Source organism: Nicotiana tabacum, chromosome 11 (genome assembly GCF_000715075.1).
Source record: "Nicotiana tabacum cultivar K326 chromosome 11, ASM71507v2, whole genome shotgun sequence".
NCBI lineage: Eukaryota > Viridiplantae > Streptophyta > Magnoliopsida > Solanales > Solanaceae > Nicotiana > Nicotiana tabacum.
In genome coordinates, this window is record NC_134090.1 from 156,508,856 (window position 1) to 156,530,816 (window position 21,961).

The 21,961-nt window shown below is 36.3% G+C and overlaps 1 protein-coding gene and 2 non-coding genes across 3 annotated transcripts; all 3 read right to left on the reverse strand.

Annotated features, from left to right (window-relative positions):
• Positions 1 to 12,919: 12,919 nt before the first annotated feature.
• On the reverse strand, positions 12,920 to 13,080 carry LOC142166613 (U1 spliceosomal RNA). The gene has a single exon (XR_012697016.1). It is a non-coding gene; the product is annotated as a U1 spliceosomal RNA (small nuclear RNA).
• Positions 13,081 to 13,459: 379 nt separating this feature from the next.
• LOC142166721 (small nucleolar RNA U3) lies at positions 13,460 to 13,671 on the reverse strand. Its single transcript, XR_012697117.1, has one exon. It is a non-coding gene; the product is annotated as a small nucleolar RNA U3 (small nucleolar RNA).
• A 1,836-nt stretch (positions 13,672 to 15,507) lies between these two features.
• LOC107821132 (protein-tyrosine-phosphatase MKP1) lies at positions 15,508 to 21,234 on the reverse strand. The gene is made up of 4 exons (XM_016647543.2): positions 21,057 to 21,234; positions 17,823 to 20,607; positions 16,613 to 16,799; positions 15,508 to 15,813 (listed from the first exon to the last, which is right to left on the reverse strand). The coding sequence occupies exons 2-3, from the start codon at positions 20,391 to 20,393 to the stop codon at positions 16,743 to 16,745; spliced, it is 2,628 nt and encodes an 875-aa protein (XP_016503029.1). The 5' UTR covers positions 20,394 to 20,607; positions 21,057 to 21,234; the 3' UTR covers positions 15,508 to 15,813; positions 16,613 to 16,742.
• Positions 21,235 to 21,961: the final 727 nt, after the last annotated feature.

Sequence of the window (21,961 nt, forward strand, 5' to 3'; positions counted from 1 at the left end):
TAATATTTGTACTCAGTCATGCTATGTTTTACTGATTCCATAACTCAGCCTTATTTACCCAATTTTGATACTATAAATGATATTTTGGGCTGAAAACCCTGTTTTACTGTTAGCCCTAGTGGCTTGAGAAGTTTCTGACTATGTAAGGTTGAGGGCCTGTGTTTGAGGATATTATGGGATCGTGTTGCACATCGCAGCAATTTGTTACTAAGTCATGATATTGAGAGGCCGAGGGCCTAATTGATTTATGCCACGAGGTGGCTTGTTGTTATGAGGTCGAGAGCCTGACTGATTTATGCCACGAGATGGCTTGTTATAGAGCTTGGGCTGTAGGAGCCCCTCCGGAGTCTGAACACCCCCAGTGTATGCGGGTACCCAGAATGAGTGATATGATGTTGCCCGAGGGGCTGATCTTGATTCATGTTATGCCTGAGGGGCTGATTTCGAGTGATTATGAAGTAGCCCGAGGGGCTGGTTCTGATTGATGTTATGCCCGAGGGATGATTTATGATACATGTCTTGCATGAGGGGCTATTTGTGATTCATGTTGCCCGAGGGGCTGTATACGAGTGAGTTTTGTTCGAGGGCCTGATTATGTATTCACTACTTTTACTCACTATTTTATCACTTCGTTTGAAAATTTGTAGGAAGACATTTTCAAAGGATTTTTAATGAGACAGGAGTTTTAACAAGATGATTTGATTTATATACTATTTTGGAAACATAATGTACTTATCGTGGTGTTATAATGTGGATTATGTGTTTTCTTATTGCTCATTCTCTATTTACATTTATTACTTACTGAGTTAGCGTACTCACATTAGTCCCTGCACCTTGTGTGCAGATTCAGGTATTTTCTGAACCCGGTAGAGGGTGTTGATTACTCAGTGGCAGGTCCATCGGAGTTAGCAAGGTAGTTGTCTGTCGTTCGCAACCTTGCTCTTCTACCTCTCATCTTCCTTAGGCTATTTTAGTATTTTCCAGATTGTGGTAGTATTTCGTTGTATTCAGACCTTAGTAGATGCTATGACACCCCGATGTCGGGCTTGTGTTTCTTTCCGCACTTGTTATTTAGACCCTTGTTATGGGATTTTAAATTAATAGTTCAAACGTCCTTATTTTTGAAAATATTGATTGGTTTTGGGATTGTGTCGGCTGGCCTAGATCCATGATAGGCGTCATCACGACTGGGTTGGTTTTGGGGTCGTGACTAATATACACGTCTTAATTATAAAAGAGGACACTTTTATGCAATCGACACTAATGAAGATGACATCTCATCTTCATGTTGGTGTACAAATATGAAATAATTTGAGAAGTTTTATTTGAACTTTCAAAATGAACATTAATATATATCATCTTTACAACTGATATATTTTGGCATAATTACAAGTAAATTTTGGGAATGTATTGTCCCGTGACTATTTTTATAGTCAATTTAATAGCCCTTGGGAGTTGTTGTTGAATATTCAATTCTTCACTTCCTATTAGATCTTCGAGCTTGAAATTTTTCTTCTTCAAAGTTCTTCAAATTTCTTGATATTTTTCTTCTTCGAAGTTCTTGAGATATTTGCTCAATGCTTCTTCCATATACATATATATATGTAGGGGGCCCACCCCAGTGTTTGAGCTTAAAGTATGAAAACTTGAACGATGAATCAACTTCTCTCCTTGGTCCTTTTCCTGAAAATAAATTACACACGGGACTCAAGGAAAATATTTTAGACGAAGACTGCTTAATCATTTCCATCAGAATTATTGTAATCTTGATCGAGAATAATTATATATTTCACGTGTCTTTTTGGGTCTAATGTCATCTTTTGATTTGCGTTAGTTTTTTGTCTATCATCTAAAAAAGTTAGTAAAATTTATAAGAACAAATAAATAATGAATTCAGAGATATCTGATCGTGGGTACTTGCTCAAAAGTAGTACTTCTTCAAGTGTATTGCATTTCAATTGGAAGGTAACATTTTTCCATTCATGGTCACTAACTCATACGCTTTTTTCCAACAATGCCTCGGACTCGATATGGTCCTTCCTTGCTTGGACCTAATTTCCTTGCATTCACTGTACATGTTGACTGAAATACCTTCCTAAGGATAAAGTCCCCAATCTTGAAATATCAAAGATTTTCCTTTCTAATATAATATCGTTCTATCATTTGCTTTTGAGCCGCCATCTGTATTAAAATTGACTTTCTTCATTCTTCTTCCAAATACAAGTTTGTGCAAAGTTCCTCTTCGTTTGATATTTCATTTGTATGTTTAAACCTCAGGCTCGGTTCTCCTATCTCCACCAGAATTAGGGCTTCAGTACCGTAACCGAGTGAAAAAGGAATTTTTCCTGTACTTGTTTTGGATGGCGTTCTATAAGCCCATAACACCCCTGGTAGCACCTCAGCCCACATGCCCTTTGCTGCTTCTAAACACCTCCGCACACTATTGACAATTATCTTATTTGTCGACTTTGCCTCCATTAGCTATGGGATTATATGTTGATGATGTTATTCTCTTGATTTTCTAACCTTTGAGAAATTCAGTGATCTTTGCTCCCACGAATTGTGGCCCCTTATCACGTGCGATCTCGTTTGGAACCCCGAACCAACAATTTTTGTTCCTCCAAATAAAGTCCATAATTTCTTTTTCTTATACCTGTTTGAAGGCACCTGCTTCCACCCACTTAGAAAAATAATCAATTAAAATTAATAAAAATTGTACCTTTCCTGGTGCTTGCCATAAAAGACCTACAATATCCATTCCTTATTTCATAAAAGGCCACGGTGTGATTACTGAATGAAGCAGTTCCACTAGTTGATACATATTATTTGCATACCGTTGACATTTACCGTACCTTCTTATGAAGTTTTCTACTTCATTTTCCATTTTTGGCTAATAATAGCATGTTGTTATCAGTATTTTTACCAATGATCTTACACTTGCATGATTTTCACAGTGACATTTCGTGCACTTATCGCATCACATATTCAGTTTGTGAGGGCCCAATGCACCTAGCTAGAGGTCCTCCGAATATTTTTTGATACAAATTTCCTTCTATCAAATAGTATCGAGCTGCTTGCACTCGTAGCTAGTTGGATTGCTTTTTTTCCTCGGGTAATATTTCATACTGCAAATAATTCATGAATTTATTTCTACAATCCCACATTAAATTATTAAAATTTTTCTCATCCTTGGATTAATTGAGTGCGGAAAATACATGCACCACGATTGCATTTTTGAATTTGCCACATCAGCTACTGATCCCAGGTTTGCCAACGCATCTGCTTTGATATTTCTCTTTTCTTGAAATTTAAATGGCTTTCCCCACTCAAAATTGATGCAACAAGTCTCGTACCTTCTTCAAGTATTGCTGCATTTGTGTCTCTCTATCCACGTAGTTCTCTTGCATTTGATTAATCACTAGTTGAAAATCGCTTTTGATTTCAATTTGGTCAATTCTCATCTCTTTTGCAAGCTCCATATCACGACCCTGGTTTACCCTCCGTGAACCATCGTGACGGCACCTAGTCTCTACGACTAGGTAAGCCTAAAATGCAGAAGGTAAACAAATTCGCGGAGGAAAAACAAATTGAAATAGAGTAATAAAAACAATGTTTAAAAGTGCCGCTCGGCATACACAATATTTAACTCTCAAAAACTAATACATATTCCCAAAACCCGGAAACCCATGAATCACAAGCTAAGGATACTATATAGTGCTCTAACTCCATAATAGTCTAAAAAAAAATACAGAAGGGTTGTAACTACAAGAGAGAATGGAGAGAGACTCATCGGTATGCGGACGTGGCAGATATATCTCGAAGTCTCCGAAGGGTCGCCTCCCTCAAGTATGGTAAGTCTGAGTCGAAGTACCTGGATCTGCACATGAAAAACATGCGCAGAAAGGGCATGAGTACACCACAACGGTACTCAGTAACTGCCAAGCCTAACCTCGATCGGGTAGTAACGAGGAAGGTCAGGACCCTACTGAAGTTAAATAAAATATAAAGTTCGACAGTGTAGAACAGAGCAGTATAAATAAGTACAGCAGTAAAAGTAACATAGGATATAAATGACAACAACAACTATATAGAGGCAAAGTAAGTACAGAAGGAAATACTTCTCAGCACCAAATCATAACAACCGGGGATCTCCCAGGATATCGTCCTTTAGTCCCCAAAAATACATATTCAATAGATCTCCCAGGATACCATCCCGTAGTCCAACTCATAGCGCGAGGGGATCTATCGGAATCTCGTTCCGTAGTCCAAAATGTAAATACCTAGTACTAGGGGAATCTACCGGGTGTAGTCCCGTAGTTCCATATAACTGTGCAGAGGGATCTACCGGAATCCCACATTCGTAGTCCCAAATGTAAACAGACAAGGGGGAGCTACCGAAATCCCACATCCGTAGTCCCAATGTAAATACACAGCAGCAACAGGAAAATACTCAGAAATGTCAAATTCCATATAAAGGCAAACAAGTAAGTCCAACCTAGTATGTTGCACAGAATTCAGGTAAAGCAGTTTGAGCAAATAAAGAAATTAAATCACTTAGAGATGCTTTCCTTTGCAAACAACAAGCTTAATAGTGCAAGTAATAAAAACAGGAAAGAAAACATACTAGTAATTACTTAATGAAAAACCGGATTTTCAACAACTAGCACAAGTACGCACTCGTCACCTCACGTACAAGGCATTTCAATTAACAATAGTACCAAATCCTAAGGGGAAGATCCCCCACACAAGGTTAGGCAAGCCACTTACCTCGAACCAGCTCAAAATCAACCCGAAACCACGTCTTTGCCACGAGTACAAAACTCCAAATGGCCCAAATCTATTCAATTCCATTTCATAATATAAATAACACTTCAACTAACTGATTCTACAATTAAATTCTAAGCTAATACGCGAAATTAGGTAAAATGACCAAAACGACCCTCGAGCCCACGTCTCAGAATCCGGTAAAATTTATATTTCCAGAATCCTCATACTCTCACGAGTTCAGTCATACCAAAAGTACTAAAATCGGACCTCAATTGGTCCCTCAAATACCCATTTTAAGGTCTCTTAATCTCAAGCCCTAATTATCCCTTTTTCCCAAAAAATTTCACTACTAATTAGGTCTTTAATCACATATAAACGAGTTATGAAGTCAAAAATATTACCTCCAAGTGATTCCCCTTTGGTTCCCTCAAAGATCACCCTCAAAAGCTTCAATCCCCTTCAAAAATGGTGGAAGAATGAAGAAGGGTCGCGGATGGCTATTTAAATACTGCCCAGGTATTCCTTCTTCGCGAATGTGGAAGGCCCCTCGCGTTCGCGAAGCACAATTACACTTGGTCCCAGATTTCTTCATCGCGAACGCGATTCAAAACTTCCTCCTCCTACGCGAACGCAGGACAGCCATTGCGAACACGTAGGTATAGAACTCCCAGCTTCGCGAACGCGAAGATAATTTCCTCACCAGGCCCAGCTCCTCTTCGTGAACGCGAGATCCCACTCGCGAACGCGAAGAAGGAAACTAGAACTGACTGCTGCAACATTTTCTGCAATTTCCTAAGTTCCAAAAATAATCTGTTGAGCATCCGAAATACACCATAGGACCTCGGGACCTCAACCAAACCTACCAACATATCCCATAACATCATTAAAACTTATTCCAACCTTCGGAATGCTCAAAACAACGTCAAAACACCAATTTAGCATCGGATTCAATCCTAAGAACTTCAAAAGCTCTCAAAATACGCTTTCGATCAAAAAGTCTATCAAACCTCGTCTGAATGACTTGAAATTTTGCACACACATCACGTTCAACACTACGGAGCTACTCCAACTTTCGAAATTCCATTTCGACCCTCAGATCAAAATCTCACTATCGAATCGGAAACTTCAAAAATTCAACTTTCGGCATTTCAAGCATAAATTAGCTACAGACCTCCAAAACACAATCCAAACACACTCCTAAACCTGAAATCACCCAACGGAGCTAACAAAACCATCGAAATTCCATTCCGAGACCTTCTTCATACTGTTCCGACTACGATCAAATTTCCTAAACTTAAGATCTCATTTAGGAACTAAGTGTCCCAAAACTCTCCGAAACTCAAAACCGAACATCCCGGTAAATCAAAATAGCAGAAATAAATACAGGAAAAGCAGTTAATAGGGGATCGGGGCATTAATTCTTAAGACGATCGGGGTCGTCACACTCCAAGCCTGCAACCACTTCCTCATATTCGACTTCATTGTTAGTAATGGGGTAACATTTTATCGTTTGTCTAATAATATTTGTTGAAAGAGATATTAAGACAATATCCAAACCTTATTCCTTTACATTTGTTGATCCACCAGTGTGTACAGTTCAAGTCCCCAGATTAGATCTGATAGACGCATGTACCTCATTTCAGCTTCAGGAGGTAAACTTGAACTAAAATTTGCTAGTACCCGTGACTTTAGGGTAGTTCGTTGTTGATAAATAATATCATATTCACTAAATTTTATTGTCCACTTAGCTAATTTTCCTAATAATTTATGTTTATTAAAAATGTTTCGTAATAGAAAAGTAGTCACGACAGATATAAGATAACATTAAAAATAAGGTCGTAATTTTCTTGATGCCATTATTGATGTTGGCGCTAATTTTTCACTTTTTAGCTTCTAGTAATGCCTTACTAACATAATAGATAGTAGGATATTGCGTACCTTTTTTTTCCCTGCCAGTATTACACTTACTACAACTTCAGATAAGCTAAGTAAACAAGTAATCTGTCTCCATCCCTTGGCTTCGATAACAAAGGAGGTTTTGTCGCTTTCAAATTTTTCAATGCCAACTATCCATTCAAACTTATTTTGATTTTTAACAATGAAAAAAATTTGAAGCATTTCTCTGAAGATTTGGATATAAATCTCCCCAAGGATGATATCCTCCCAGTTAGCCTCTGCACTTCTTTTTTACTCGTGAGCACATTCGGTATTTCTTCGATTGCTTTAATTTGAGCCAGATTTACCTCAATCCCCCTGTTACAAAGAATAAAACCCAAAAACTTAGCTGATGTCACTCCAAAAACGCATTTTTCTAGGTTCAGCTTCATATTATACTTGCGAAGAATAGCAAAAGATTTCATTCAAATGCTTGAGATGATCTCCTGCTTGATTTGATTTCACCAACATATCATCAATGTAGTCTTCCATGGTTTTCTCCAGATGTTCTTAAAATATTTTAGTCACCAATCTTTGATACGTAGCCCCAAAGCTATTTAGACCAAAAGGCATGATTTTATAACAATAAGTCCTTATGTCTGTAATAAAAGAAGTTTTTTCCTCATCTCCACGATCCATCTTAATCTGATTATATCCAGAATAAGCATCTAAAAAATTTAAGAGTTCATATCCAACAATAGAATTAATTAGTTGATCTATATGTGGTAAAGGAAATAAATCTTTGGAACATGCCTTATTTAAATCAGTATAATCTAAACATACTCATCAATTACCATATTTTAGGTACTACAACAGTATTTGCTAACCAGTCGGGGTATTTTACCTCACAAATTAAACAAATTTTTAAGAGTTTACTTACATTTTCCCGAATTACCTGATTTTTGAAAGCTCATTGCTTTCTCTTCTTTTGTTTCATCGCTGGGTGTAATGGATTTTCATTTAGCTTATGAGTCATTACCTCCGGTAAAATTTTTGTCATATCTGAGCGGCCAGGCAAAACAATCGGAAATAGTGTATAAAAATTCAATTACCTTACCTTTCAACTCCAAGCTTAGGTTTATCCTAATATAAACTTTTTTGTCGGGCCGGTGAGTGAATAAGATAACCGTTTCGAGCTCTTCTATTGTTGTTTTAATAGTTTCATGTTCTTCTGATTCCTGGATCACATCAAGCCTTACATCCATGTCTGTTTTGTCTCCCTTATCTGACGTGAGGTAGATATCATATTTTTCTCAACTGGATGTTATAATTGCTATTTTTCTTCGTTGTTTTTGGTTGTTCCACATGCTACAGCCACCGTATTAGTTTCTCGTGCTGCTCGTTGATTTCTCTTTATCTGACGAATTTCATTGTGACAAAAATTTGATAACCTGATGTAAAGTCGACGGTACTACATCCATATCATGAATTCACAAACTCTAAAATCATGTTTTAAGTCACGTCTGCATCCACCAGTTGAAATCTGGTATCTCTCACTACTCATTCAGCAAATATAGACAACATGGCATTTTACCAGATGTTTCTCATCTATCTTTGGGTGATTCCTATTGAAGCATATACTTGAGGGGGTGAGTGCAGGGTGGACGATTTTAAAGTGGACTCCCCATTCATTAGATAAAGAAGATCACCAAAATTTCGCGGAATATATTGTCAATAAATTGAAGTGCGTCTTGTCATTAACATCTCGTAAATATTACGCTATAGTTAGGGCAGTCAAACCGACTCTCATTCATTATGACACTTGAATTGCCGAATCCAGACAAAGAACAAGCCTTGGGTATTACCTGAACAATTGCTTGCATTTTATTAACCACATTTTAGTAATATAATATTTACTGAGCTACCTAGATAAATCAAAATGTGTTCGATATTAGTATCATGAACAAGTAAAGAAATTACCGATGCATCAGTGTGAGGGATAAACAATCCATCGACATCCTCATCATCGAATATTATGTTTTCTCCCTCTAAGACTTGCCGCATTCGCTTCCCGTGAGTCACCGATATTTTGGCTTTTTTGCCATATATATTACTCCATTAACCTCCTCACCTCTAGTTATTACATTCACCGTCATCTTTGATAATGGGGGATTTGGTGGCTCTTCCATGTTCTTCATATGAGACTGCTTGCCTTTCTCACTACATAGATTTGAGATAACCTTTTTCAATAAATAATCAACTTCCCTTGTAAGAGCATTCGATCTGCCGTTCTGTGCCCAAGATAATTATGAAATTCACACCAATATTCTTGGCTTCTTTTGCTAATATCTGCTCTCATTTCTTTGGGTCACCGTACCTCATTGCACATGCCTCTTAACACTGTTACTAACTCGGAAGTACTTACATTGAAGTTGTAATCACCTATTTTTTATTGAGAATTTTGGTCGTTGTTCCTTGTCATACCCCGTTCCTTTCCGAATTTAGAAGAAGAACTTAGTTCTTTCTGTCGTGATCTTTGATCAAATCGTGCATGTTCCGATTTCGGCATAAGATTTTGCTTTGGTGGTCCTATGTAAGGCTCGTACTTATTTTTTCCGGTCCTTCATTCTGGTTTTGATCGTCTAGATCCGAACCTATACTCTACTTTTAGTTGGAATACTGTATCTTTTTCTATTCGAAGTTTTATGTTGTACCCGTTATAAACATCATTCCAAGTTGTTGCTGGAAATTCTCGCAAACTTTCATTCAATATTCCTGTGGCTTTTGAGCTTCTCTCATTCATGTTGCTCGCAAATGCTATTGCTGCCCAATTATCAGGTACGCAAGGTAACAACATCCTTTCTCACTGGAAGCGATCCACGAATTCTCTGAGCAATAATGTACTTCCATGTTTTACCTTGAAATATCTTCCATTCTTTTTTCTACTTGTTAGGCTCCCGAATGTGCTTTAATAAATGAATCTGCAAGCTCAACAAAAGAGTCAATTACATTTTCAAGGACAAGGGAATACCACGTTAGTGCACCCTTTGTAAGGGTTTAACCAAAAAAATTCATCAACACTGATTCGATTTCCGGTTTGGTCAAGTTATTGCCTATGACTCCTGTAATAAATGCAATAACATGATCTTGTGGGCCGGAAGTCCTATCGTACTTAGGAATACCGGTCATCTTAAGTTTTTTGGGTATCAGTAATGTTGCACTTGATTTTCATGATTGTTGTAAATATTTGTCTATAGCAACTCTTTTGGTCATGGGTGGCATTCCCGATATCTGCTCTATTCTCTAATTTTGTTCCTTGAGTTGTTTCTACAAGGTTAGAATCTGATTTTGTAAATTAGAATTATTTAGCGTACCTGAAACTACGGCTCAAGAATTATTTGGAATTTCCCTGCTTCTAGAGTTTTCAAGTCCAGAATTGGATTCTTCACAGTTGTATTAACTGGTGGTGGAGCCTGAACAACGGCAATCCACCTGTCAAAGCACGTAAAGCTTCAACTATTTGATGTGCAATAAATTGTTTCAATTCATCTTGTAAACTTGATTGTTCTTCATTTTGTTGCCCAGCATTATGATTAGTAGATCTAACTAGTGAGTTTTCACGTGAACGTTGTGGATGAGTTGCGTAGAGGAGACCCTCCTAGTTCATACCCCTATTGATTAATTTAATCAGCTCGAGACATAATTTGTTACTAAAGACAAAGTATGTAAATGAAAAGTAAAAAGATTATTAGATTTTTCGATAACGGAACCAATTTGTTTAACCAAAAAAATATTTTTTGTAGTCAAAGCAAATAAAAGAATAATTTTGGTTTCTAACAACCAATTTTACTTCACTTTTCTAATATAAAAGAATAATGAAAAATAAGACCGAGAGAATAAGGATATAAAAATCTTATTGATGATTGTTGCTTTCTTCCAATAGGAAAGAACAAGATCTTCCAATCACACAGAATAACAAAAATATTGACAATTGATAGTATTACTTTGAAGTTTTCTCGATAGGGATACATGATAGGGAAATGGATTTATATAAGGGCACAATTCGTAACTTCTTCCCCTATTTAATTTTCGCCTGTTATTAGTATTTATCACATTGATTACCCATTATGTGAGTAATTTGTAATGGTTATAGTAATAATAACCAACCCGGCATAATCAGGAATTTAGTTGACTTCTTTCCATATTCGTAGCTATTAATGATCTTTCCATTTTTATGGCTTCCAATGTCCTTAATTATACCTATTTTCTCTTATGAAGCTAACATGTACGGTATCTTCGTAGTCGATTCTATGTGTATTGCTCATATCTTCTTTGCACATCATTCTTCTTTATTACTTCAGCTCCCATGCCAGTCTTTTTTATTTTTTTAAAAAAATCACATTGGACTAAATTATAATTTAAGTTATATTCTTAACATTTAGAACTTTGAGATCAACAAAAATTTTGTTTATTAGATTATTAATATGTAAGAAGTCCTAACATTTAGGAGTTTAAAATTTATTTAAAGTTTTAAATTATTAATATGTGCATCAATTTCCTTATCAATAGTTATCATTTTCAATAACTTGAATATTTAAATAGGAGATATTTATTTATCTATACTAATTTTAAAATTTATTTACCCTTACTATTGAGGTTTTAACTTAATTACAAGTTCATATACAAATTATCAATTTTATACAAAATAATATTTAGACTCTAATGCATTCTCTCTATCTTCCACCTCATAATTAAAATTATAAATTAACACAAGAATATTTAGCCTCTATCTCCTCAACTTCAGCCATACCTTTACAAACAAAGAGATTTGGCCATCAAGAATTCCATTACGTTTTCTCTTTTTATTTTCTATTTTTTCCTATGTTAAACAATGAACACGAATGGTTACTTTTGAACGAGGGAAGATCGTTAATTTCTTTTAACTTTTTGTAATTAACAAAAAATAGTATTAACTAGAAGCAAGTAGATTGAATTGAAAACTAGGTTAATCCATTAAAAAAACTCCATTGAATGCCATGAAAAAGCTTCGAAGCTTTGAATTCGAACATCGAGTTTTACGAAATTATTATTTGTTTGGATTGGGTATAGTTGCAAATGATTGGGAATATGTTTTATCTCAATTTTGAGAGAATTTAGTGAACATTCAAGGTGGTTTTGGTTGAAATTTCATATTGAAACTTGAAAAAGAAGAGACAAACAAATTGTATATATTTTGTATGTCGGGTGTAGAAACGATATACAAAAGATATACAACTAACATAACTATATATAAATTGTAAGTAAATGGTAGTTTTTGACCAAATTCTATACAAAAAAATTATATTTAAGTTGTAGATAAATTATAGATATATTATAGATTTTGACCGGATTTGTGTATATTTTGTAATAAAAACCTTAGTTACTTTATATAAATAGAAAAACTTAGACAAAACCAAAAATAAGTTTAAAATCTGAAATGTATACGAAAAAGTCCCAAAATTTATTCTCATCAATATAGATTATAGGATGCGCTAGTCACATAAAAGAGTTGTTCTCGATTCTAGGGAGGCCGTTAACAGCTTCACGACTTTTAAAATTAAGAATAGGAAAGATTAAGTAATAAGATAAGTTTTTACCGTGTTGAGAATAACGATTTTAGGCCTTCATAGCTTTTTACAATATTGAATTTAAGAAAATATTTTTTTAGATCTCTTACGTGTAAAAGGTAGATCTTATCTGTAAAACGAAATCTCTCATTCCATATATATAAAAAAAAGATGAGGTTATAAAACTAAATACAAATTTGTAATGGGCCACAAAACCAGAACAACAAGACCACATTCGTTAAACTAATACGTCTCTCGTGTCAAATAGACCACAATATCCTCACATCTTTTGAATCCTTGACACCAAGTTTACCCAAAGAGATTGAGACATTGGCATTACTGGCTCAGTGAACCATGATTGAATATCCTTCTGAGCTTCTGGAACTTCTATGTCATTCCAAATCACCGACAATTCTAAAAAGATTGAAGTTTTATAAGATTGCACCGAGGTAAGAACTGAGAACGATCATCTACAGCTCCATGACCCCAAGGTCATGGGGACTACAATTCATCCGCCAGACTCGGTTTGCTGGATTTCAATTCTAAAGATTCATACATTTGAGTAGTACGAGGTGACTTGAAATGGTGAAAACATAAGCTATTGAGAATGTATGCTCAAGCAATTCATCAATCACAAATGAATCTCAAGAAAGAATTATACTTCGAATTGGGTAGGGGCTGCGCGAACGCAAGCCCCAGCTGCCACAAATTATGACGTAGGCTCGACCACTTGGGCCGACCTTAGGCAGGCGCCCCTCCAGAGTGCAATGGAAGTCACCAACCTAGGTCATGGATCTTCTTGATCACCCATTGACCCCGTCCAGGTAAGTATGTTTCTCCGTTGTCCTTGGCCTTATTTTATAGTATCTCCTTACCACTCTTCTATCTTCTCCACTTAACGATGTGGGACAGAGACCTCCCACAGTTACCACATCTGATATGTAACTCAACCTCTGACCAAACACTATGCATCTTACTTGTGCATATTTCTCTCTGTATTAAAAGAACAAATAAATAACAAAATCATGACTGGCATTATTTCTCCTACTCCTGCTGCTTAGCTTAATAAAGCATAACGTTAACAATGCGGGCCGTTTGGTTGGAAACAAGTTATCTCGTGATTAATTATTTCGGAATTAATTATCTCACCCTCCCATAGGGATAATAAAACACTAATTAGTTATCCCAACCAAACAGCCATTAGAATAAATAGTCTGTCAGACAGCCATTAGATCATCTCAACGCACCTTGGGGCTGAGAACGATCATCTACGGCACCATGACCCGAGGGGCTGTGGGGCCTATTATTCAGGCTCTGGTCCAATAGCTATGCCTCATCAATCAACCAGACTTGGTTTTCTGTCTCCTTAAGGATACAGTGGTACCACTAGCCTATAGAACAGATCCTGTTCAAGTAAGGTCGTGTCCATCCATGTTGCTTTACTGATATATAAATACTTCATTGCCTGGTTTGTTTGTTGATGTGGTACGTGGGACAAAAAAGGAAAGGAGTAGTTAATTAGTATTGTCAATGGTGGCAAAAAAGGAAAACCACAACTATGTTATTATATAATTCGGACGTTTGTGGCTGCAGAATTCTACAACTTCCGGGTATTCAGTTTCCAAATAAATCATGTGAATTCTTAGTTGAAAAATTAAGGGATTTATAAATAATCCGAAAGTTTCTTTGTAATATATTCAGTGAATATATACATATTATAGGTTTCTAGATGTAACTTTATTTTGAAGATATTTCCCTCAATATATCTTTTTACTCCAAAAAACTACAATGTACTTTCCATCAGCTATATAAATTGTTAAATAAGTGATTTGCATGTAATAAACGTAGATTTTTCCTTAAAAACATGTATTATACAATATATTTGAGATAACATCTTTTAGATACATATCATACCTATGCCTGCTGCTTCACAGATTTATGGAATTTCTGATACATTTCAAAAATTTGGCAAGAGTTTTCTGATTGTAAGCAAGTACTGCCCTAAACTCCTAACAAAATGCTGAATGGTTTAGGGTGTGTTTGGTACGAAGAAAATGTTTTCCAATTTTCTCATATTTGGTTGGTTTAAATGTTTTGAAAAATATTTTCCTTATCAAGAGAATAGAAAATATTTATCAAAACTCTTTTTCAACCTTCCCCACCATATTCCCTATTCCCCATCCCCACCTACCCACCCCCAACCCCATCCCATCCCCACTCCTTCGCCCCCACCCCACCCCCACGGGCCCCACCCTACCCCCATCCTATATAGAAATATTTTTAATAGTACTTTCTTTTCATGTTATAGATAGAATACTTTTTTCGTTCACAAATGAACATTTTCTTTTTATTATATAAAAAAAGTACTTTTTTCATTTTAACAAAAATAGTACTTTCTTTTCACGATGTAAAAAAGTATGTTCTTTCATTTGAATAAAATGAGTATTTTCTTTTCATGATGTGGAAAAAGTATTTTCTGTCATTTGAACAAAATGAGTATTATCTTTTCATGATATGAAAAAAGTATTTTCTTTCATTTCAACATAATAAGTACTTTATTTTTTAACCAAAAAAAGAGTATTTTCTTTTTAGTTATGGAGCACAAATTTCAATATTATTTTTGCGTAAAAAAATAAAGCAGCACATTAGTTATTTTGGGTTTGTGTGAATTTGTAGAAGAATAATTAAATTCTTGAAAAAAATCGAGTCCTAAAAACGTTGGGTATTTGGATGGGGGAGGGGGAGAGAGCACATGAAACATGGGGATTTCTGGGAAGGGGGTGAGGAGAGTAGCATAAAAAATTATTTTCCTAAAAAATATTTTCTACTCTAACCAAACACTAGAAAATATTTTCCGGAAAAAGATTTTTACTCACCAACCAAATAAGGGAAAACAAGTGATAAAACCACTCATTTTCCATTAAAACATTTTCCTTCATACCAAACACACCCTTAGTGTAACATTCACTACTGATTTACTGTCAAGGGTTGTGGTGAGATGGATATAAACCATCCACCCTTAACTAGAAGTCTCGGGTTCGTGAAAATGAGAAAAATCCATGTAAAGAGCGTTCCTTTCTTTAATGGCCTTATACAGCGTGAATCCTGATTAGCCAAAGCGGGTACCAAAAAAATATATTGATCGCAAGCTCGCAGCTGCCTACTTGTTCCTTATTTGAATGTATTAAGCATATAGCTAGTCAAAAATTGATCAAACACATTCACCGGTTGAACATAGGATAATAACTTAATCATTAAGTTTGGAATAAGTGACGATTGCAAAATACTAAATATACCATCTTATCGTTAAAATGGCTTGGAACCAACAGCAATTTTGCACATCATTGGCACAAAAGCAATGTACAGTGAAAGAAAGGAGGAAGTAAATATAAAATAAGAACACTATGCTTTGCCTAAACTGGCTTTTGAAATTTCTAATTTCTAAGTCACGGCAAATGTACAATGAAAGTTAAGTCAGCAAATTGCCTCTAAGGTCATCGGGTGTTCAGCACTGTACATGTACATTCTCAGGTAAACCACCTCTGACAACTTCTAAATCAGCCTCCTGCAGAAGAAAACAGCAAAAATTTGAGCAACAAACACAACTTATGATTTTTTTCAACCACATTAATATAACGACAGAAGTACATTTAGAACTTTCGTCTTAAACATACCATGAACAGAGGCGGACCTATGTGTTATGTTGAGGGGTCACTGGACCCCGTAAACTTCGGTAGAAATCTTGTATTTGTATATGTATATATCTAGAAAATGATTACTTAATTTAAATTACTTGGCACCCTAAACAATAAAAGCCTTAAGGGGGCACCGGTTGAGCAGAATATTGTGCCTTATCACATTAAAATCCTGGGTCCGCCTCTGACCATGACATTTCTAAACCATCACATTTATATGGATGCAAGAGCTTGTCATTAACGGAAAAATGAAAAGACAAAAGTTAAAGAGTTTCCAAATGTAGAAAGGTATCGTTCTTTTGGAACAGACTAAAAATAAAAGAATGTCATATGAAATGGATTAGAGTGGGTAATTATTATTTCAAACACATTAAGGTAACAACTATGCCGCCTATGGCCTAAGCTTCTACTTCTCTTTTCGGTTCTGTAACTGACTATGCTTTTCTGTTAAAACATGACATTGAACTCCTCAAGTATAATAAACAAAAGCATACTCCTCAGTGAATGGCTGAATGATCAAAAGATAACATCATAATCCAAATCTAAAGAGCTTTCTTTTAGATAACAATGAAGAATTCCTTTTGTTTTGTAAGAAAGTAGTTCCCAAAAATCTCAAGCCAAGCTAAATGTCGTTTGTACTATATTGGTAGAAATATTTTGGATACATACCTCCACATTATAGTCAGGTGGACTTTACTCAAAAGCTAGAAAATGTTGCAGGAAAATTGTGGAAGCTGAAAACATAAGAAAGAGGCAGTGATCTACTGGAATTCTTGATGCGTCCTCAATCATGTTAGCATTACCGGGAACTCAACAATGCTAGGAACTCAGCCGGTTCTTCATTTTCTTTCACAACCTAGTTGAACATTGAGAAAAAACACATCATACCACAGGAAAAAAAAACCCGAAATCCCCTAAATAGAAGGAAAAAAAAAAACGAAGGAGGAACACAAGAAAAATACACATCTTTTGCAACTTGTGAGTGCTTATGCAACCAACAAATTAGCAAAGCTACTATCTGATAGTAATCTTAAATAAATATAGACGAGGGAATTGTAAGGACATGCAAATTGCGCTTCTGCTTTTCCACGAACATAACATGCAGTTTCAACTCTGAATTCTTGTAACATTACCAAATGCTCTATATCCACTAGATGAAGTACCCCATGCTATTAATTAACCCATCAATCAAAAGCAACGACAAGCTTCGCACTGAATTCAATGCTAAAATATGCCTTCATAAGAAAATTGATCAAGGACAAGCACAAAACACTTTTCTTAGAACGCTGGTATTGGGGCAAGAAGACTACAGGCATCATATGAGAAAATATGAGGGTGTTTGGATTGGCTTTTAAGCTGGTCAAATCAGCTTTTAAGCTCTTTTTAGCTTTTTCCACTATTCGACAAAGTTAAAAAGTGCTTAAAATAAGTTAGAAACTGCTTAAAACAAGCCAAAGTAATAAGCTGGTTGCTTTTTGGCTTAAAATCTATTTCTGTTGAAAGCCACTTTTTTTAAGCCAATCCAAACGGGCTCTATATCTTATGCTAAATTAACTAAAAATTACAGACTGATCAGGAAAAAAACTAAAAGCTAGAGAAGCTCAAAGGTGAAGGATGAAGAGCAATTTCCTGATTCTAGCCACATACTAATATAAAAATGCTTTCATTTTGTTTCTTTTTTTCGGGTTCGGGTTCGGGTTCGGGTTCGTGGGGGGGATGTTACAGCTGAAACACAGAAGAACCCATACATCAAAAAACTACGAGTGGCCGAAACAAAGAAAGAACATACATGAAAACTGTGAGAACAGTAGAGGCTCTAGAACTTAGATCAAGAAACGAAGCAACAACAATAGTACAAGAGTATGAACTAGAGATATACCTTAATGTTAGTGTCAATTGGCAAAACCATATGATGAAGAACATCAGTAGCAGCCTGTTTCCAGTCAATCCCTCCTGGATCATCAAGCCCTTTGCGGTTTACTTGCCGAATCTTGCTAGTCTCACAACTAAAAGACCTTCCTACCCAAACATACACAGTTCTACCTGCATCTTTTCCAAAACCTGAAGTTGGAATAACGAAAATATACGCACCCTTAGAATCCAAATCATCTATGCTACAACTAGCAAGTTTCTCCAAGCCAGGCCAACGATATACAACTGGTTGCACTAGGTAACAAGATGCTGCACCGGTATCCGCAATTCCATTTGAAACAGCCGTGCAGCTCCTTTCATTGCATGGTGTTTCCTCCCACGACTCATGAAAGCCACTAAACAAATCAGTTTCTTTATCAGATGGATTAACAATACTTAAAGTACCTAAAGACCTGTGCAGTTCATCAATTTTACTCCCATTTATCTCTTGTGGGGACTGTAAAATCTCTCCCAAAGTAGATGATTCTTTTGAAAAATCATTTATCGCTTCTGCTATACCAATGCCATGGCCTTGTTCATTGGCAACACTCTTTGGAGGACCAGCTTTCCTCTCAAAATCATCAGTCAGCATTGGCAGCTTGAGACACTTAGACAAGCTACCTCTCCGCTCCGCAATAGAAAGGGGAAACTTTTTAGATAACACAGGAGATGATTGTGAAGAAGCCTGGGAAGTGAAGTTGACATCAATATACTTTGAAGTTTTAGATATGGACTGTGGAGAAATCTTGGAGGGGAGAACAGACACACTGGAGTTAGATGGAGTTGAAGAAGTTAAATCTGCACAAGAGATAACTGAAGGTGATACCACCGGAGAATCAGACAGACATTTTGAATTGATGCTCGAATCAGACGAGATAGAGTCCGGAGAGAGATAAGGAGGTGACGAGGTTGATGACGATGAAGACGAAGATGACGTTGAAGATAAGGATATTGTAGATGGCGAAGAAGATGAACACGAAGACGACGAGGACAACATAGAAGAAGAATGTAGCTGTTTAGCTGCACAATTATCTAATGTTATAAACATAGAATCAGGATAGATTCTAGAGATGCCTGACTTTGATGAAAAGACAAAATCCCTCATATTCCCAGACACAAACTTTCGCCTTAGCAGGCTCCAGGAACTTTCTCTAACGGGAAGGCGGGTTTCATGATCAGTCTCACATGACGCAAAAGGAGGCACAAAGCCGCCTGAAGTAGCTTTCTGGAAAATCTCAAAGTCAACATTGTACATATCCACCTTTCTTTCCCCTGGACAGACCTTACTTGATGAGTCAACAACATCCCCTCCATTCTTTAATTTGTCCGTCAACGGCAGGAAATTGGAGAAAGCATCCCAGAAGTACAAAGGTTCCTCACCTTCTGTAACCGTTATGATCGGGCACTGCACTTTCTCGTAACGAACAATCTGGCAGACAGCCCCTCTGGCATCTCTTTCCATGATTGTTTCACATTTCTTACCGATCCAAACATATATCGCAGAAGGTATATGTATAATAAATGCACCTCTGGAATCTAATGCTGAAGGATAGGGGTCATTTAACATTTTTGGGACGAGATGCAAAGGATCGTATGGAGAATGAGGTGCGACTCTGTACATCCTCAACAATGAACTTGGACTCAAAGGAAAGGCGTGAACTCGTTTTTGGCATTGTAACAACTGGCAGGCAAAACCCATATTTGGATCGGCAATACCCCTTGCTGCCTTTACATACTCAAAGGCGTCGTCGAAACTTTGTCCTTCTCTCCACATACGATAAGCTATAACCAACGAGGTTGACCGAGAGACCCCTTGGCAGCAATGAACAAAAACCTTTCCATGTTGCTCCCTGACATCTTCGAAGTAGTCAAAAACATCATAAAGAATGCTCGTAATATCTTCTGACGGGCTATCCTGCAACCACAATGTCCGGTACACGAAATCAGACTTAAAATACTCAGGGCATACAAACCCCACACAGTTAAGAACATGGGTAATCCCATTTTGCTTTAGTATATCCTTATCTCGTGCAACTGCATCCCCACCAAGATAAATGTGATCTGCCACCTTTGAACACTCTTTATCAAAGAAAGCAATCTTTTCTCTTCTCACAAGCCCGCCATTCGTCTCTGGATTTCTATGTATGTTAGACAAATCCAGCTTAAGCCTCTCACTGTTGCTACTGGAATCCCTCCCACTTGGGGTAGAAGGAAGTGGCCACTCTCCAATATCATCAGATCCTGCTCTCGGCCACTCATCTAGACTTCTACGAGCAATTGCTAATGGCTGCAAAGGTGGAAGACACAACCTAGCCTTGAAACTCTGTTGTGATCTAGGGGTTAAAGGCCTCTTACCCTGCGAATTATTAGGATCCAATCCATCCCTATCAATATCCGGGTTCAGCGGAGGCAGTGAAGTCCTCGAAGACGACCATGATGCTGACCGCCAGTACATTCTACTCCGACCATTTATCAGTTGGCATGGCTCCTGAGAACCACCATCAGCCCCACCAGCCGAGGCATCTTCCTTTCCCGGCATTCCAACAATCAAAAACTAGGGGCAATGTCTAACAGCCACAGTAAAACTTCAAGATACTAAAATCCCTAAAATCTTTTAAACTTCTGACTTTTAAGTTCACATCCAGTAAAACTAACCCAAAAAGGCAAAAACCAAGAAAAGCAGACCCAATTCAGTAAACAGAACCACACTAAACTAAAGCTAAAAACCCCAACTTTCAAACCACAAATTTCACCTGCAAAAAACAGTTAAACAAACAATAAGTCAAACTAAGTCAAAATACTCCACATAACCATTTACTGAATATTAACCAATCAACCAGCTAAACTTCAATCCGACACAAGTTGGGTCAGCTATATTAATCTTTAAGCACCCATTTTGCTTTATTTTAAAAAAGAAAAAATTAAATCTTTTTACAAATCTGAGATTCAGAACAAGAACCTAGCAGCATAACACATAAACAGTAACAAGCCAAGATCTAAAAAACCCAAACTCAAAAAAGACACAATAATTTCAAAAAAAGTTCATATTTTTTTAAGATTCAAAAAAACCCAACTGCTAAAGTGAGTGTCTGAATATATTTTCACAGTCTCTAAGTAAATCCACACAGTAAAAATAAATACACACACAGTTTATGTTATGTACAAAATTAAAAGAAGGGAAAATCTTGGATTTGTAACTTACTCAACAGAAAGTTAAAGTAACCATCGTTTGAGACCCAGAAGAATAATTTGTTTGGGGGGAAGTGAAGAGTATAAACGAGGAGGATGAAAGGTCTGGTACTGTAGCTCAAAAGAAATGATAGAAGAGGAAAAAAGAGGGCGATGTAGCGGCCTTTCTTTTCTTTTCTTTTCTTTTTTCCTTTTATTTTACTTTCAAGTCTTATTAAATACCCTCTTCTAGTACTAGTTTATTTTGTGACACTATTATTATTTAAGTATTTAATTAACTAACGTAAATTATAAATTTATAATATAGTTCTAAATTTACGTAAAATAGATCTGTGTGATCCGGCCCTTCTCTGGACTTCGAGTTTGAACCGTGAAAACAACCTCTTGCAAAATACAGGATAAGGTTATGTATAATCAGTGGCGAAGCCACATGGTCACAAGGGTTCGTCGAAAAATTGCACTGTGTATTTATGTAAAATATTACGTTTTAGATGTATATAACACATATTGAATACCCTTTGTCAGGAATTTTTCTTCACTTCTTTCAAATTTGAATACCCTTGGGAAAATTCCTAACTTCGTCACTTCGTATAATAAATCCTTGCAATCCGGTCTCTTCCCAGACCCCACGCATAACGGAAACTTAATGTATCGAGCAGTCCTTTTTTTATATTTTAAATATGTATGTTTAACTCAAAAAGAACTTGAAAATTTGCATCTGGATTTATATAAAAAATTAAACAAGTTAATGATATATAATACAGAGTATGAAGTATTTGAGAAAATTAATGTTAAAATGTCGGTGTACGTTATATATTAGGATTATGATAATAGCAAATAAATTGTTAAAGTAATAGTTTGATTGAAAAAAATGGTGCATTGAAAATTTAAAATTTAAATAACCCAATAGATTCCGAT